The sequence below is a fragment of the Panicum virgatum genome, chromosome 6K, assembly GCF_016808335.1.
Source record: "Panicum virgatum strain AP13 chromosome 6K, P.virgatum_v5, whole genome shotgun sequence".
NCBI classification, from domain to species: Eukaryota; Viridiplantae; Streptophyta; class Magnoliopsida; order Poales; family Poaceae; genus Panicum; species Panicum virgatum.
The window spans coordinates 31,870,493-31,889,618 of record NC_053141.1 but is presented as its reverse complement, the minus strand read 5'-3'; the positions used below and the strand labels follow the sequence as shown (position 1 = coordinate 31,889,618).

The 19,126-nt window shown below is 42.2% G+C and overlaps 2 protein-coding genes across 2 annotated transcripts; both read right to left on the bottom strand.

The window, feature by feature from the left end:
- Nucleotides 1–5,819: 5,819 nt before the first annotated feature.
- Nucleotides 5,820–9,457, bottom strand: LOC120713660 (two-component response regulator ORR12-like). Its single transcript, XM_039999589.1, has 4 exons — nt 6,705–9,457; nt 6,514–6,591; nt 6,302–6,372; nt 5,820–6,202 (listed from the first exon to the last, which is right to left on the bottom strand). The coding sequence occupies exons 1-4, from the start codon at nt 6,741–6,743 to the stop codon at nt 6,121–6,123; spliced, it is 270 nt and encodes an 89-aa protein (XP_039855523.1). The 5' UTR covers nt 6,744–9,457; the 3' UTR covers nt 5,820–6,120.
- Nucleotides 9,458–11,350: 1,893 nt separating this feature from the next.
- On the bottom strand, nt 11,351–18,833 carry LOC120713657 (probable phospholipid-transporting ATPase 8). Its single transcript, XM_039999585.1, has 11 exons — nt 18,331–18,833; nt 16,272–17,599; nt 16,076–16,186; nt 15,573–15,852; nt 15,185–15,273; nt 14,995–15,100; nt 14,530–14,736; nt 14,281–14,406; nt 13,616–13,714; nt 12,854–13,045; nt 11,351–12,380 (listed from the first exon to the last, which is right to left on the bottom strand). The coding sequence occupies exons 1-11, from the start codon at nt 18,766–18,768 to the stop codon at nt 11,871–11,873; spliced, it is 3,486 nt and encodes a 1,161-aa protein (XP_039855519.1). The 5' UTR covers nt 18,769–18,833; the 3' UTR covers nt 11,351–11,870.
- Between the last annotated feature and the right edge of the window lie 293 nt (nt 18,834–19,126).

Genomic DNA, 19,126 nt, shown 5'->3' with positions numbered 1-19,126 from the left:
AGTCGACGCAGTCGACAGCCTCAGCAGTCACGACTTCAGATGCTGACACCTCTTCTGCTGACCCGATTACGACTTCTACAGATCCTCTCCCAGGCAGTGCCAGCACGAGAGCCTCCATGACAGCTACACCTCCAGTCAGCTCGGACCCGCAGCTCCCTTCCGTCACCGAGGGTTCTCCGTCCGACGACGACGCTGACGACCTGGACCGCTTCCTCGCCGTGCCGCGACAGCAGGACCCGTAGCTCGCCTTTTTGGTGCTTTGATGCCAAAGAGGGAGAGAGTTAGGGGGAGTCACAGAGGAGTTGGAGTCAAGGGGAGGGTAGAGCTAGCAGAGTGCTCGTAGATGCCAAGACTTGATTGGTGTATCTTCCTTGGCTTTTAAGTCAAACAATTAAAGGAAAAGACACTCATCTATCAAGAAAAATACACTAAAGATATCTTTAAGAAGTTCAAGATGGATGAATGCAAGCCGATCAAGACACCCATGGGAACCAATGGGCATCTCGACTTGGATGTGGACGGTAAACCGGTTGATCAATCTCTCTATCATTCTATGATAGGGTCTTTGCTTTACCTTACCGCATCTAGGCCCGATATAATGTTTAGTGTGTGCTTGTGTGCCCGCTTTCAAGCTAACCCAAAGGAATCACACCTCTCGGCTGTGAACAGGATCCTTTGGTATCTCAAGCACACTCCAAGCATAGGCTTGTGGTACCCCAATGGGATATTCGGACTCGGACTTTGCCGGGAGCCGTGTGGATCGCAAGAGTACCTCCGGGGGTTGCCACTTGCTTGGGTGTTCTCTAGTTTCTTGGTCGAGTAAGAAGCAAAATTCCATGGCTTTGTCCACCGCGGAAGCGGAATATATAGCGGCCGGTGCATGTTGTGCACAAATCCTATATATGAAGCAAACCCTTTTGGACTTTGGTGTGAAACTATATAGGATCCCACTCCTTTGTGACAATGAAAGTGCCATAAAAATTGCCAAAAATCCGGTTCAACACTCTCACACAAAGCACATTGATATTCGCCATCACTTCTTGCGTGATCACGAAGCTAAAGGAGACATATCTCTTCTAGGTGTGAGATCCGAGGAGAAATTGGCGGATATATTCACAAAACCATTAGATGAGAGTACCTTTGTTAGGCTAAGGAATGAGCTCAATGTTTTAGATGCGGCAAACATCATGTAAGTTGCCATGTCATATAGAAAATGCATACATAATAGGCACTTGTTTAACCATGGTAAGATAGTGATGAGCATGGGTTTAGCTAGAGGTGGTGGTCTCCTCATTTTCCTCTAGGCTTGAAGAAAGGCTCATCATGAAGAAGCTTCCCATGGGTTCAAACTTGACAAGTATAGCTTCAATTCATGTTATGCATTTTTCTGTCATATAGATGTGCACTTCATGTCTATCTTTCTCTTGCATGTGTTTATAGCTTGCACCATCATTGCATGCGTAAGTGTCACAAAGGAGCTCACTTGATGAAAATGAGACTTGTTTTCATATGCAAGCTCTCAATTCATGAGAAGTGAAAAGAGCAAAGTGTTGGGTGCGTTATTGCCTAGTGAATCATGTCAAGATGAGTTTGGAGTTCTCTATCTTCAATATTCCTATGACATGGTTCATACATTTTAATTTGGCATTTTGTCTCTCGCGGTTTTCCCTCTTGTGTTTGAAAAAGAAAAACTACTAGGCTAGTGTGCCATCTATGGCATTTTGAGGGGTAAAGTCGCCTATGCTAGTCCATTGACTTGTGTTTAGTTGTATCTTATAAGTCTATTGGACTTAGCATAAAAGAGTGAGCTGAGAGAGGTTTTCTGGGTTCACCGGTTAAACCGACGTTTTATGGATCATAACCATCGGTTTAACCGGCATTGGTAAGTTCTGCCTCAGCAAAAGTTTATTTCAGTCGTTCAACCGGCGTATGGAAAAGTCAGAGCGTCGGATCAACCGGTGATAGAATTAAATTTCTGACCTAAAGATCAACCGATGATATCAGTAATCAACCAATGAGTTCAATATTCATATCATCGGTTCAACCGGTGTTCATATGTACTTTTAGTCTTTTACAGAAGTCTCAGGTCAACTAAACCGATGCATTCAACCGATGTTCAAAACCTAAGCGTCGGATCAACCGGTGTTAAGAAAAGTTGCGGACCCACATGTCATATATGTCTCTTGCCCGCGCCTCCGGCTCTCTTCTCCGCTCGCGCCCGAACAATTTCCACGCCGCCGCCTACACGCGCCGGCCCGAGCCGCCACCGCCGCGCCTCGCACCGCCCGCACGCCACCTCGCCACGACCCCGCGCGCTGAACCTCTGCTCGCCACCGCACCACCGCCGTCCACGCACCACTACACCAAAGCTCGCACGCCGCCCACGCCTGCATGCACGCCGACACCCACGCTTTGCCACAGCTCGCATTGCCAGTGTCCCTCCGCACCTCCACGCCACGCACGCCAACTACTCGACGATTTGCCCAAGAACTTGAACAAGAGCAAGAAGGGACACAAGAAGGCTAAGGAGATCAAGAAAAACACATCTCCATACTTGAAGGCTTCATACATGTACACCAAGCCCACCCACAAGAACAAGCAAAAGAGCAACCACTACATACTTGAAAAGAAGAAGAATGGCAAGGTGGTGGCTCATGTCATGGGGTGGAGAACATATGGATGGAACCGGCCTATTTGGGTGCCCAAGGATATTATTCATACCATGGATGGCTCTCAAAAGGTTTGGATCCCTAAAACTTAGGCGCCAAACAAGCACTACGGGGAATTTGGAGGCTTGGCAAGGTTTGGGATGCATGAGTAGGGATGCATCATGCAAAGTTGAATTAAAGCCAAGTTGTGGATTAAAGATTAGTGACCCAAATTCCCCTCCCCTACATATGAGGTAATAAGTAAGGTAAAAGGATGATCTCAATTTCATTTGATATCCTTCATGCATCATTGTAGCTCAATGCCTCTCTAGGATTGCATGATCTTATCTTTACTATTGGTATCTTTAATTTGATATGCCTTCCTAGAAATTTCACATGGTAGGTTATCCATGCTTTATCATATCTTGTTGCAACCTACATGAGCTTAATTGATTCTCTCACATGGCATATGTCTTCCATAGCATATCTTGCAATTTGATATCTCTCATATTCGTGGTAAAAATGCTTTTGATATCAATTGCTTGCTTATGGTGCCATGATTAGCAAGTTATAAAGTTAAATCCCCATTATGTGAATTACAAGTGCATACATTTGTTTAAAAGTGATTCAAACTCTAATGCACACATTTAGGGGGAGCTAACTCTATAGCTTATGTTTGTGTGATTAATATGCTTTACAAGTGCTATTTGTTGTAGTCACCTAGAGCTATCTCCATGAGTTCAAAAAAAAATTTGAACACTACCCCTAAAGGTCACAATTGGCATCACAATTGGTGTCAAGATAGGAGGTGCCACAAGTTTTGAAAAAGGGGGAGCTTGTTCAAACAAAGGGGGATATGCCAAATTTAGTGGGTATAACACTCTATCACTAGTAAATTCCTTTTGCTACTAATGCTCCTTGCTATTAGTGGTTATGAAGCTTTTAGGTGTTTGATGACAAAGGGGGAGAAATGTACCCTAAAAGCAAGCAAATAGTTTGGAGTGAATGATGCCATTAGAAAGGGGGAGGAATGGAAAATGCAATGCAAAAGGATGCATGGTGATAGGGGGAGGTACTTTGTCAATATGGGGGATAACTTTTTAATTGATGATCCCATGGACTAAGGTACAAAAATTTTCATTGCTCATATGGTTCAAACCACACAATTGTCTTACATTGGCCACAAGCCATTGTTTCACAATTGCTATCAAGCCGGAAGCATTTCGTCCTATGGACTAATCAAATGCCGGTGGCTTAAATGAGAATTGAAATGTCATCCGAGCAAACTAAGTAGTTTCTAACTTTTCAAATTGGTATCAATTTGATATTCTTGCAATTCCTCTTGCTTGCTTTGGTTGTGTTGTCATCAATCACCAAAAAGGGGGAGATTGTAGGGAAAATGGCCTCTTATGCCACTTTTCAATATAATGTTTTGGTGATTGATATAGACAACACAACACTTGGACTAATGCGATTATTTAGATGATATCCTCAGGCTTTTAGGTTCAAGTGATGACAAATAGAAGGAAGGCGAAGCTAGGCCCGAAGGATAAGAATTGAAGAGACCGTGAAGAAATCAAGTCAAAACAAACAAGACAGAGACAATTTGCTATCACCAGTTAAACCGATGATGAGCAAATTGCACTCACCGGTGCAATAGACCCAGAAGCTGAGGCTAGAATTTTGCGTCGGTTAAACCGACGATAAAGAAAAGACATACGTCGGTGCAATGACTGAAGTGAAGTCAGACACAGAGGGACACCGGTTGAACCGGTGATGAAGGAAAAGTGAACGTCGGTGTAATTGTCCTGAGAGTTGGTTTTTCTGGAATCAGGGGATAGTTACATTCACCTGTTAAACCGACGATACGTCGGTTGATTGCCCGTACAAGTAACGGATAGTTTTTCAGTGGGCAATTTACATTCACCGGTTGAACCGATGATGGCTATTGGAGGAGCGTCGGTTTAACCGGCGTTACGTACTTTTTCTGTCAGCTTTCCTCCAACGGCTCTTTTGGGGTATGTGGCTATATATACCCCCAAGGCTGGGTCATTTGGGAAGGTTGGAGACTCTGGAAGTTCTATTGAAGATCAACATCAACTCCATCCACCATATTGAGCTTAGTGTCACATTCAAGCTTAGAATAGCTTAGTGCAAGTGTGAGCTTGAGAAGCTTAGTGCTTGGGAGGACTTGATCTTGCGAGATCAACCTTGAGCAAAGTCTTGCTGCGGAAAGCAACCGTGTACTCATCGTGTGACCCTCCGACTTGGTGTGGAGAGGCAATGACACTTTATGCGGGGAAGGAGACCCCTCTTGGTGAGAAGCTCCGATAGTGAAGACGATGCCGTTGGTGACGCTTCGAGAGAGACGGTGGCGAACACAAGACGGTGATCAAGCGAAGAGACTCGGCATCACACTTGTTCTTGGTGGACAAGTGGCCGTGGACGTAGGGAGGGACTTGGTGTCCTAACCAAACCACGTTAAATCGTGTGTCTTGGTGTCTTCACGGGAGTTTGCATATTCTCTCCCTTACCTCTTTAATTACCGTATTACGTTTCCGCATTTACTCTATTTTGCGTGCCTTTACTTTCCTAGTTAGTTTGATTAGGATTGGCTATAGGTTGCAAGTCTTTTGGGGTAAGTAGAGAGTAGCATAGATAAACCTTAGTCATAACTAGTATGTGTAGAACGTGTTAGGTTTATCTTATGCAAGTAGATTGAGCCCTAGGTTAGAAAGCGAATTAGCGACCCTATTCACCCCCTCCCCCTCTAGGGTCGGACACCCCGGTGATCCTTACACCGGGCCTGCAAGGTTTGGGTTATAGATGGGCTTTGGTATGATTAGACTTGCCCCATTTGAAGTCTATTTGAGCCCATGATGGCTCATGTATTACCCCATGGTCAAGAAAGTAGGATTTACAAATATCATACATCGACTCATTCAACTATTGCCAGTTTAAGAAATATGGAGGCTACTAATGTATTGATTTTAGCTCAAAGTTAAATTCGCAGATGCGTCACATAAGGCCCATCTAGAAGTCATGGAATACATTTTAGAAGACTTCTGGACCAAACTTGGAGAAGAATTTAAGCATCTGATGTGGGAATTTTTGTGCAAGGCCAAGGGGGAAAAAGGAGGAACAAATCTGTCTCATTCTCCTTTGCTCTGGCATTGGAAAACTAGTAAGGAACCATCATATCCACCATGTCCAAGTCTAACTAGTTTGTGATACAGAGTCTCCATCACAAACTTGATTTATATGAACCTAGATATTATATGAATGTAAGACACATAATATTCATAAAAACCCCCATCACCGCCTCATAGAAGTTGAATCGGATAGCACAAAACTAATGACATAAAGATGACCACACATGGTCAAATGTAAATAAGGATGACTAGAAAATTGGAAATATAGAACCCTATATAGGAGTTCTTGTAGTCCTTTATTTGTTACCCTCATCATCTCATCAAATGTAACTCAAAACACGGGGCACGTCAACAATATTGAGAGGCTTAATGATATACTCCTTCGCCCCTGCATCCAAGCACCTGCATAAAAAAGGTGCGGACAATAAAAAAAGTGAATACCTGTATGTAACAATTGTCTATCTGATGCAATGTCTTGATATAGTTCAAATCTTCACTTACTTTTTCATCCTTTCCGGGATGTTGTCAGAGGACATGATCACCACAGGAATGTGCTTCAGCTTAGGTGATTTCTTGAGTGAATTAAAAAATGTTAATAAATAATAAGGTCTTTCAATATTTAGAGATGACTGGCACAAAATTCAACAATAGGTCAATTAACCCATATGTGCCACAATTAAAACTAAAAGTTTTTATTTATGAAAGGACTCTACCTTTATCTCCATTAGAAGATCATACCCAGTCATATCAGGCATACAATAATCGGTCAGAATCAACTTCACATCATGTTCCTACATAGAATGATTATGTAGAACATGTCAAAAAGTACATAATCAAATCAACTAAATTAAGTAAGTGCATCCATAATATCATTCGCATAAACTATATAAAAGTATTTATATACCATATTTAGAAACTCCAAGGCTTGCTTTGGACCCTCCATAATAGTCACTACAAAATAATAACATTTATAACAACAATTTGAATTGTTGAACACCGAAACACTTATTACGTGAACATAAAGAAGACTAGAGACACTGAAATAGCTTGACTTTATACCTATTATAAATAGTAAAATTTCCTATTTGCACTATACTTAAAGTGAGATCATGTTACAGTAAGAAAAATCTTAACCACAACATCACGCAAGGACATCAATGCTAGTATACAATCCCAAATCCCTACAATGTACTACTATTTTATCAATTTTCAAGAAGTGTGAAAATAATAAACAATAAAATTTGATAAACAATATAACAAAAAGACTAGTTGTAGAATGGAGTAGAAAGATTCATAATAGCCTTATTGCACCTCGAATGTTACAATTCTTTAAGACGCGAGATGCCACAAGACGATCAAGAAATGTATCGTCAACTACAAGCACATGAGGGGCATCGGTGGCCATGGTGTACTCCCCACACAACTTCAGCTTCCTTCCTATGGGGGAAGAGCTTGCAAACCTTTGATATAAGACCGTTTATATTGCAATGTTGTTGATGGAGTGAACCGAGAATGGGCCTGTTTATATGGCCATTCGCGGCTGTACTAGCTATATCTCTAAGATAGAGAAATAGTTACTTGTAGCTTTACCGCCAATATCCTTAAGATATATAATCAGAGCTTGAGGCTATATGGTGATATATTTTAAGATAGAGATGAGTTTGTTGCTATGATGACGATATGATATTGAGATATAGAATTAGTTTGCATGTGAACCTATATCCTCAAGGTAGACAAAAAAAGATAAATAGTAGTGAGGATTTAATGATCAATATATCTCTTGCTACACGACAAGTTAGCATATCCTTAAGATATATAATGTATCTCCAATGGACTCTAGCCATATTTTGCCAGCGCATAGAAGTCTTTCATTTGTATATGTTGTTATTGTGTCAAGAAATAGAATTCGGTTCATCTAAAGGTAGGCATGTTAAGTAGGGTCGTAATGGTTTTATGATTCCCTTGACAAAGTTGAGGCCCCATGATAACAAGGAAACCTCTAGATCCCTATTTTTATAGTTAACACTTGAATTTATCATAGAAACCAAGTAATGCATTAAGCTAACAAAACTATTACATGGTCGCATTGTAAAGTTGTGCTAAATCATTGGCAACTATGGTAATAGTTATTTTCCATTTTATAAGAATGGCCACATAATTAATCGAATGCTAGTGCACACACAAATGAGAATCCTAAGAACTATCATTCATAACACATCATGTAAGGTTGGGGTTATATCTAGTGAAAACATACAATGTATGAAAATTGTGTGAAAATCAATTGTATTAGTTCAAACTGCGAATGAATTTTGAAATATGATTGGTGCCATAAAAAATTCAAAAGTGACATGGACTTGATTGAACTTGTGTTTTGCGGCATCTCATAAGTGTCACTGCTCTTAAGTACTTGTGAAAATGTGAACATGTCCTCTATTTATATAGTTTTAATTTAAATTTTCCAGCAATCTTTCGTATAAGTTATTTCCTAAATTAAGATGGTAGTCAAATTTGAATGGAATAAAACAGGATCATTTTGATGAGTTCGCAAGGATGTATTGTATGACTAACTAATTCTACAAAAAATCAAGAGTGCTAACTATGTGTAAATGCACTAGAAAGAGGGGAAAGATGCTCCAACATCATCCAACAAGGCGTATAGAACCGGAAAATAAATCATGACATCTAAAACATGTGTCAATAAAACATATAACTCGGGCTTCATATAACTCGGGCTTGTATTTTAGCTAGAAATCTATTTTAGTTGATTTGGTTTCAAATATGTGAATCTTATGATTTTTGTAGTAAGGTTCATATCTAGGGGCATAGTTAAGCGATGATTTTAGAATCAGGTGTACCATTGGGTAACCCAAATTAGAAAATATAAATCAAATTGTAGCATGTACATGGACAAGATTAGTAGGAAGATTGGCTAGAGTTGGGGATTTGTCTTTGCGAAAGTGTATCTTGGCCGCTTGGGTTTTGGTGGTTGAATGGCATAAACAACTGAAGGACTAATGAGTTTATTGAGTTTTGGATTGACTGTTACTGTAAATGACGATGTCAAGCTCATGACAATTAAAGTTTGCAAAAGTAAATACATGATAAGTAAAGGTTGGGGGTGAGCAAAAAGGACAAGGATGAAATGCAATTGTATGGTATCATTGGTGGTTTGCTTGAATAATCAAAGAAAGGTAAAATTTGCAAGAAGACCACACAAGTTTACAACGTCGAGAGCAATGTTGATCAAGTGTTTAGTTGTTGAAGAAGTTCATATGGTGAAAGGACCATGACAACCTAAGAGGGGGGAGGTTGAATTAGGTGTTCTAAAAACTAATGCTCCAAGAACATATAAAAACCGTATTCCAATTTCTATCTAGATGTGCACTAGGTTTTTCTATGTGTTGATATCTCTGTACCATAAAAGAGTTTTGCATCCCAGTTTTCAATCCTATAAACTCACAAGGCAATTCTAGGAAAGGTAAACACGAAATGTAAGTGCAATAGGTAATGTGGAATGTAGAACGGGTAGAGAAGGCAAACTTCTGGTACGCCAAACACAACGATTTTTATCGAGGTATCGGAAAGCAATGCTTTCCACTAGTCCTCGATGTTGGAGCCCTCTCAAGGGAATGCCCACGCAAGGGCATAAACTCCACGATCGAGTAACTCTGTGGATAGCCGACAGGCCTTCCCCACGCGCAAGTGGGTCTCTGTCTTGCCTCTCCCGGATGCTCCCCTCCGTCTTCAGTAGGTAAAGCTTTGGAAAATTGTCGAGTGCCTCTTCTCCCTGTCACAAGCACTGGTAGCCTCCCCCACAAACTCTGTTGGAAGGTCTTGCAAGACTTACAAGCCTCGGATTTACAACTCTTGGTGCGGGCAAGCACCCATACAAAAGGAGGTGTGCAAACCTCGCCTAACTCTAGGCTAAACCCTAAAGCAATGCGCCAAGCAGCCTAAAGTAGCACTAACAAAGCCCTAGGACTTATGCTAATTGCCTTAATCTTGTCTTAAGCACTTCGGTGGCTAGAGCACTAGTATGAGTGTGGAAATCAAGCCCGCAACTTCTCCAAGCTCTAACACACAAGAAATGGCCAGGCATTTGGGTATAAATAGCCCCAACTAAAGAAACTAGCCGTTGCGGCATTGGGGCATAAATAGCCCCAACCAAAGAAACTAGCCATTGCTCCAACGGGCAGCAAATCTATCTTGACCAACTAATTCGGTCAACTCACCATACATTGACAGAATGAGTCATCATATTGTGCAGGGTAGCCGTTGGGTGGCTGAGTCATGGGCCCCACGATCTTGACTGACTAATTTGGTCTTGCTCAAGTGGACATGACCAAATGAATTGGTAATTCTAGAGCCATCCTTCCTCCTTCCATCATCACCGACTGATTCGATGCTGCTCTCATGGCTACGACCGAATGAGTCCATCATTTCGGAGATGCTTTTCTTCGTGGCAGGTCCATCGATTGATAAGGTGGTTGTCTTGTTGACTATGATCCTTCTACTGGCCTTGATCACCGATTGATTCGGTCCCTACACTGATCGATTGAATCGGTCAATTGCGTTGTCGGTGTTCTGCACTTGTTTCGCTTTGTCTCTTCGTGAGTCTTCCCATGAGTGGATGGAGTTGGGCTTCAAACTTTCCAACCAAGTCAATGGAGCTGACTCGAGCGCCATTGGTAAGTAGATGACCTTGGTGGGGTTGGAGTCCCCCTACAACTTCAATGGCCATTGAATAACATCGTAACCATTCATGGGGATCTTTCTTACCATCGTACTTCTATAAGTTGATGGGCTTGAAGTCCTTCAGGTACTCGGCATAGGAGATGCTATGGTTGAACGCAGGAAAGCGGTCAGACTCGTCGATGAAGCGCTCCTGATGTGGAGAGATGATGATAGTCCATACGTTGCGAATGGAGTAGATGTCGGTGCTTGTGAGGGCTTGGTGATTTGCCAAAGCTCTACCTAGTGTAAGACGGCAGGAGCATCCGGGAGAGGCTAGGTGGAGGCTCACTTGCGCGTGGGGAAAGCCCGTCGACTATCCACAGAGTTACTGGGATCATGGCCCTTCTGCAGGCATTCCCTCACGAGGGGCTCCAACGAGGATCAATGGAAAGCGAGAGCTTTCCGAAACCTCGATAAAAAGTTGCCATGCCGGGAGTTCGCATTCTCTATCCCATTTACATTCCACCTTGGTTCTTGCACTTACTTTCTGTGTTTTTACCTTTCCTAGAATTGCCTTGTGTAGTTTGTAGGATTGAAAAGATGCAAAAATTTTATGCGGTAGAGATAGCAACACATAGAAAATTATAGTGCACATCCAGACAGATTTTGGAATATGTTTTTATATGTGCTTGAAGCCTTTGTTTTTTAGAGCGCCTAATTCACCTCTCCATCATTGCTCAACTCTAAGCTAATTTAACATCTGGTTCAACTGAGTTTTAACTTCGATCAAATTTTATATATTTCTTATGATTTTCACTGACTTCTAAATTTACTACAGCACTTAGAAAAACAGTGGATGCAAGCGTCCGCAAGGAATGATCCAAAGAAAACGGCTTTGAACTGGACATGCCTAAGGACATGACAGAACTCGCATGCGCTTGGCGCATTGTAGGACATCAACTTGTTCGCACAAGACCACTATTTTTTTGCTAATACAATGCTACATACACTATGCTACGGAAATCGTATTTGCAGCTTCCGTCATGCCTTACATCATCCTACGGAAATCTTCATTTTGAAGTTTTCTTCATGATGAATTGATGAACGCCCGAGAGGGTACAGTGTAGACCATAAACGTGATCCAATATCAATTTGTCGATTGAAGTTCCATCCACTGAAGTAAAGATTCGCTTCTTCCATTCTGATGTTTGGCACAGGCACTGCTATATCCTGAACCTGTAACTTTACGGGCATATAAACCTAAAAGTATGTACAGAATCTAATAAACTGACACCTCTCTGTTTATACACACTGCCGCTGAAATCATGATCAGAAAGTCAAGCATACTGTACTGACTGTACATATTTTCATTCGGTAGAATCTTATACCACTGGCATCACCAATTCTTTGAGTTAGTTCTCTGAACTTGATCGTGATACTGTGGGTAATACAGTGTCCTTGATATTTTGTAGACGAAGAATGGGAGCAAGGCCGTGACCACAATCATTAGAGTTGATAGCCAGTACAAAGGGCTCGATGCACAAGCTTCCAAGAAAACGTGATATGCTGTGGTTGATATTGCCGGGGGAAACAGTCCATAGATTACCAGAAATGCATACCAGATTAGTATGCTGCCCCAGATGACAAAATGCTGTATCCAGGTGAAATAGCTGATGTAGAGAGCTAGTTGGCAGTTCACCGTCCACACTACGCCAGTGTACATGGTCACTCCAAGAATGTCAAACCCAGCAACGCGACCATCTTGTCTGACAGCCTGAATCAGAACAGCATTGAGGGAGCCAAAGTATATGATTATTGAGCAGCACATCCCATTTAACATCCAGCTGAGTATTCGGGACCAACTGAAGAATACATTATTCACACCATCTTGATGTAATGAAGGGACCTGTGATATGCAAGGGGATTAAAAAATGACTAGGAAAAAAAACTCGACCTGCGAGGGGCTAGCCGCCCCCCGAGCATTCTTATAAGAAGGAGGCCTTCTAACGCAGGCCGAGAAACCCCCCGAACCCCGGCTCTTTCTGACCTTGGGTCTGGTGCCATTTCCTGGAACCGTTACCCGGGCCGGGACCGTTACCCACTGGGCCGGGAAACCGTGACGCCAGGCCGGGCCAGGCTGACTACACAGCCCAAGCTATTAGGAGCACAGCGAGGGGGGTTTTTTCCCACAGGCGGGGAAATTCACCCCGGTGGGGGTTCGAACCCCCACCTGTGGAGTGCCGCCGGTTGCTTCGCACCACTTGGGCTAACAACCTTAGGCAAAAAATGACTAGGAAGAAAAGAAATGAACCGATGCAAGGCTACAAATATTTGATTCCAAGACCAAATTATGTATAAATCTGATAGGAGATTGCAAACCTCAAGACAAACACGGGAAGAGACATCCTTATCAAAAACACCAAGGGCGATGACAGGGAGAGATGTGAAGGCAACATTATAGAAAGAGATGAACCAGTCATTGTATGCAGGCTGGGCTGAGAACATAGCATGCGCCTCGAACCAGAAGAGTGTAAAGCCGAATGTGATGTTCTTGAAGAAAAAATAGCATATCTGTTCATACCACAAAACGCAGATTGTAAAAAAAAAAAGAGCTAAACTGAGAGCACCATAATAACACCATACTTTGCAACACAGTGTTAGAATAATACAAAAACAACATGAGAAAGTTAGATATATTGCACACATAGGAAGGGTTGATATCTTTTTCACGGTACACAAGCTTAGCCAGATACTCAAATAATATTCTTTTGGGAGGTAAAAGGAAGTATGAAGAGAGACATGATCATGTTGCAAGGGAATCAAGAATTTCTTTGCATTTTTTAGGTGAATATGTTATAGCATGTTAGATTACAACCTCCAGTCCAAAACTAGTGTCATCTTAGGAAATGTACAATCAGCCCTTTTAAATGCAACTGCTACACATACGATTTTCGAAATTAAAATTATATTAGTATATCGATTATCAAGAGTTCTTATACACCAATAGAATTAAACGAACTATTACATAATGATAAAAGCTGTGTCATGGAGACCATGTCAATGCCCAAAAGGTGAAAAAAATGAGACTGAAGGGACTAGTTCACTGAAGAATTAAAAGAAGCAGAAGAGGCAGTGCTTTACCATAGCTGCAATCCGACGATAACACCAATGTCCATGCACAAGAAGTAACCGCTCTAAGAAACAAAACTGAGCTATTGCAAAGTCACTCGCCATTACAGCCTATAATAAAAGCACCATGAGCTGTCAGATAAACATAAAGCAGATACAAAATTCAGTGCTGTGTGCTAAGAGGGGAAAAAAATGCATGAAGCTAGTTTGAGTAAAACTGTTGAAATAAAAGGACTGTTGAATATAAGATTCTACCTGATATTGCTTTGCAGTTTCAATGCATAACAATAGCTCAACATGAAAAATATGAACAGGTGATTTTCAAAAATAATAAAAAAAAGTTGGGAGACAACGCGATTCATGCAAGAATTGTGCCCTTTTCACAACACAAATATCTAAAAGGTAGGAGGTCAACTGGTCATCAAGATATTTAATATGATCTGGAGCACTGTCCTTAAATTTAAATACAATACAGAATAACTTGAGGCAGCAGGGAAGTTCCTTCTAACTTGATTTTTGAGCAAGTAATTTTGTTGATTGTTGTAAGTAAAAAAAACATGATAACTTATGATTGTAGTTCTTTTTAGTCCATTTCAAGAATCAAAACAAAGGTAAAATTCATAACAGTAGAATAAGTGACCGATCCAAAAAGGAAGGTAGTGCACAAAACTACAGACCTGCATTCCTTCAGCGCCACTTATTCCAACCCCAATGTCAGCCTCTTGTAGCATACCGACATCATTTGCTCCATCGCCAATAGCCAGAGTAGTTTTACCAGTCCTAATTTTAACCAGCCTGGTGACCTGAAACATACCAAGTAGCTACTGAACTTACAAACCAGTGCTTTCTGTTCTGGACAAATTTAAACACATGTGTGAACTTAAGGAGTAGTCAAACAAATGCAATATCTTGTGGTTGTTACTGACCAGTGCTTTCTGTTTTGGAGAAATCCGACAACATAAAACAGATGCACAGTTGACTGCTAGATCCAGAAATGAGTTCTTAAGGCTGCTCGTGAGAGCATGTGTCAGAGCATTGCCATCAATGATAAGAGCAAATGAAGTTGAAGTTCCTTTCCGGGAAATTATTGCTCTAGCATCTTGCAATTTCCTATGAATTTCTTCATACGGAGCCTGTATAAAAAGATACAAAAAGTTAGAAACAGTGGAGTATACATGACATAAGCTGATTTTATACAGCCCATCTGTTTGCCCCTACGCTACTCAGATGATATAATAATATTTTTACTTATTGGCATCATGTATGTGCATTTCATGAAAAAGCATCTTGCGAATTTGATAGCATTTCAAAAATGGTTTAAAAATTCTAATATTATTTCTATTTTATACAAAGATGCAAACAAATAGTGTCTCCTTTTCTTGATTTCATACCATTCTGTTTCCTTCTCCACTGCACCCCCCTGAAGCACTTGCACCTGAGTTATCCAGCGTGATAAAAATTTCCTCCATCTCTTTCCTCAACAGGTTACATGAGTAACTAGATACCAAGCACCAAATATACATTTAACTTTAAGGTAGTGAAATATCAGTTTTGAGATATGTAACAGCGTATCGAACTAACCCTATGTTGACAGCTGTCTCCAACTTGTCTCCAGTTAGAATCCAGACCTTAATTCCAGCTTGTGCAAGTTTGTGAATACACTCAGGAACCTGAAGGAAATTAGAGTTGATACAAGCATTGATCATGTGCTGTATAAGATTTGAATATTTATAAATGTTCCTCATCGAATATCAAAAGAAGAGATAAGTGAAACTATATGATAGACTATAATATAGAAAACAAACAATGTGACAGTAACAAAACAAAAGCTCAATAAATGTTTTCTTTGCATCGGAGAGAGGACAAGAGAACCTATTCCTCAACAGGCATGGATGCATGCTAACGAATCGAAAATAGAAAAAAGTTTGTCTATTCAGATAAATATAGCACAATGTAGCAGTCAACACACCCCATTTTGCAATCTGTCCTCCACTGCAGTAGCACCTAAGAGAACCAAATCCTTCTCGATATAATCAGATGCCTTCTCCACAGCTTCATCATGATCAGTATGTACAGAATTCTTGGCAGCTGAGTACTCATGATTCCACAGAACATATTGTTCCTCAGTAAGTTCACGATATGCAAGTACCAGGGTCCGGAGACCTGCCTCAGAATACTCATTGATATGACACTTCGTTTTGGTCAGACAAGCTTTTCCAGTGTCTTTGGAGAGCCGTTCAAATATTACACTGGAGCAAAAAGATGAAAAGACAATGATACACATCTCAACAGAACTTGGAGAAAGCTTTAAAATATTAGCATGTGAAATTCGCAACTTCAAACGGAATAGTTCGAATATGTGCCAAACTTTAAGGCTAATACTATCATGATATGTACATTAAATAAGATTATAAAAGTAAATACAGTGTCGAATATAAAATATTCCATCACATGTAAAAAAGATTATCAAACCTGTCAGCTCCTTTGCAGAACAGGAATAGCCGACCCTCTTCCATCCTCACAATAACAGACATACGCTTACGAGCACTGCTGAACTCTAAGATGTTGAGTAGTTTATAGGTTCTGAAATGAAAATAAGGCATCATGAACGAGGCCATGTTGACCGTTTTGAAGAACAATCACTAAGAATAATGGAAATGATAAGCACCTATCCACCTTTCCACCAGAAACAGGATCATATTCATGCACTGACATCGTCGTCTGTGTCCTATGATAAAATTCAAAACCAAACTCTCTTGCAGCTGTAACAAGAGCTCCTTCATCAGGAGACTCAGCTTCATAAGGCATACCGGAAGAATTTTTATCTGCCACAGGAATTGCAGTATGACAAACAGCTAGCACTCGGAAAAACATCTCTATAGCATCCCTAGAACATTCTTTGGCCCATCTTCCATTCATCAAACGATCATCAGCGAAGTTGAATCCCTTAACTAATCTCTTGAATTCAGTAGCGTCCTTGTGGTCATACTTGCCAGTAGTTTCAGCTATTTCTCCATAAGACATCTCAACTTCTGTAGGACTACTCCCATAAGCAACACCAGCGATGGAACATTTCAAGAACTCCATCGAGTTGCATGTTAATGTCCCTGTTTTGTCAGACAGTATAGTATGAACTTGACCAAGTTCTTCATTCAAATTGGAAGTGCGAGCTCTTGCAGGTTTATCAGACTCTGCGCAATACATATTTTGGTCCTGATTTATGAATGTGCTCTGTAACACCTTGACAATTTCTATCGATATATACAATGAAATGGGCACCAAGCACACATACAGCATAAGGCTTGTGAGAAAATGGCAAAAGGCTGCAAACGATGCTCTATTTGGATCAAAGAATATATTTGCTTGATCTGGTCTGAGGTACCATGCATAGTTTCCAGGACTTATCTCATGCTTTGTTTTCATCCCAAACACAATTGACCCGAATGTTGCAATGACAAAGAGTATCACAAAAAGTAGATATATTATTTTATCCATTCTTCGTTCAACTGAACTTCTCTTTGACGGTGGCTCCATTGCATTTTGCATCACCTTGGTATCATGCCCTGTGAATATTACTGTGCCATATATATAGCTTGTATTACGAAGTTTTGAGTCCCTTAGCAGGATCTGTTGTGGAGACAAAGGATATTGTTGCTCATTGTAGTACAATGTCCCTAAGAAAGAATACAGTTTCTCATTCGGATCCTCACATTGAATGAAAACCTTGAAGCTATGGAAACAGTGCTCGTCACTCAAGCTCATAGTCACCTCTAAAGCTTGTTTCCTCTTCAAGTTTGTCTCTCCATCAAGGTTCATCGTCTCAACATAGCATATTCCATCGCCATTGCTAGATGAGAGAAAAAGAAGATCAGCAGGGAAGAACTCATCCTTTTTAACTTTCACTATATCACCAACTCGGAGCTTCTTCCATTCTGTCTCATGAAATGATTGGGTCCCATCATACACCTCAACCTTCCTGTTGTTCACTTCTATGTCCTATGTAAAAGGAGAAAATATGCTTAATATAGTAAATATTTAAGAATAGAATATGTATACATTGCTGAAAAAAACAATACTCCAGCACAATATGTTTCCATCTAAATTTCATGAACACAGTGGAAATAGCTTAAGTAGTTAATTTGTAGTAGAATGCCACCAGATCACTACACCGAACACAATATGGCAGTTCTGGAGGAACTACTGAACAGAATGCCACCAGATCACTACACCGAAATTTATGGTATGGAAGATAAATGGAAAAAACATAATGTTTGCTGAAGCCCTTGTCAGCAGCAGCTTGGTAATAGAGAATTATCAATGTGAACAAATATGTCCTGGCACAAGTGCAATGCTACCTACACTGTGACAACAAACCATCCATTCCCAACGCCAGACAGCAGCTATTAATACCAAGCCCTTGGATCACAGAAACAAACTAAGTATGGGCCTCCACAGTCCCGTGCACATAAGCATGCCATGATGGCAATGATAGAGAGTTCGTAGGACTTAAATAGCAATTGAACTCTAAAGATCTAGACACCGTACGTCAGTACATGTGAGTAACAGAAGATGCCTCAGAGATCAACTAAAACTGTTAAGCTGCATTGCAAGCGCACAAAATTGTTTAGTTCGGGGACGACAGCCCCGATGCCTTCCGCAACCAGAAACCAGTCGCCCCGCGGAACAGAGCAGAGCAGGGCAGAACAGAGAGCAGAGCGGCGGCTGACCTGCTGCTTCCGGCGCCAGTCCTCGACGGCCTCCTTCGCCATGGCGGCGCTGACGACGACGACGAGCGGGAGCAGGACGGAGACGGCGCGGTAGGGCGCGAGCGGGCTGAAGGAGACGCAGGCGACGACGAGGAAGAAGCAGTTGGCGGCGCGGCGGAACTGCTCGAAGAGCGACTTGGGCACGAAGCTCGCCGGGGTGTACTTGGTGGTCGAGATCGCGTTCCCCGGGTACGCCGCGCCGCCGCCGTCGGCCGGGAACGAGGAGGGCGCGTTGCAGCGGACCGCGCGGGAGAACCCCGGCGCGGCGGCGGCGTGGGGCGCCGGGAAGGGGGCGGGAGCGGAGGCGGCCGCGGCTGCGGTGGGGGTAGCGGCCGCCGGGGTGGCGGCGGGGGCGAGCTCCACGAGGGGGCGCTCGTCACCGGTGTCCGTGGCGGGCATGGCGGCCGGTGGCGAGGCGAGGCGGGGAGCAGGATCTGAGTTTGGGGACAGTTGGTGTGGGTGGTGTTGTGTGTGCGCGCGTCGCGGGCTGCGCGTCGAGCGCGTGGGCGGGTGCCGGGTGGGGGTGGGGAAGTGGTGTGGTGGGGGAGTGTGATGCTAGCGTCGCAGGAGCCAGGCGCGGCCGGCGTGGTGGTGGGGAACTGTGAACTGGGGAAGTCAGGTGCGGTGGGCCCGGGTGTCTGGGCCCCAGCCACGTGGCGCGACGCACTTTGCTTTTACTACGACTTCGGCCCTACTTGATTTGTCCTGTATTATGAATTGTATCAACTTTAACCGCTAATTAGAGGTATTAAATTAA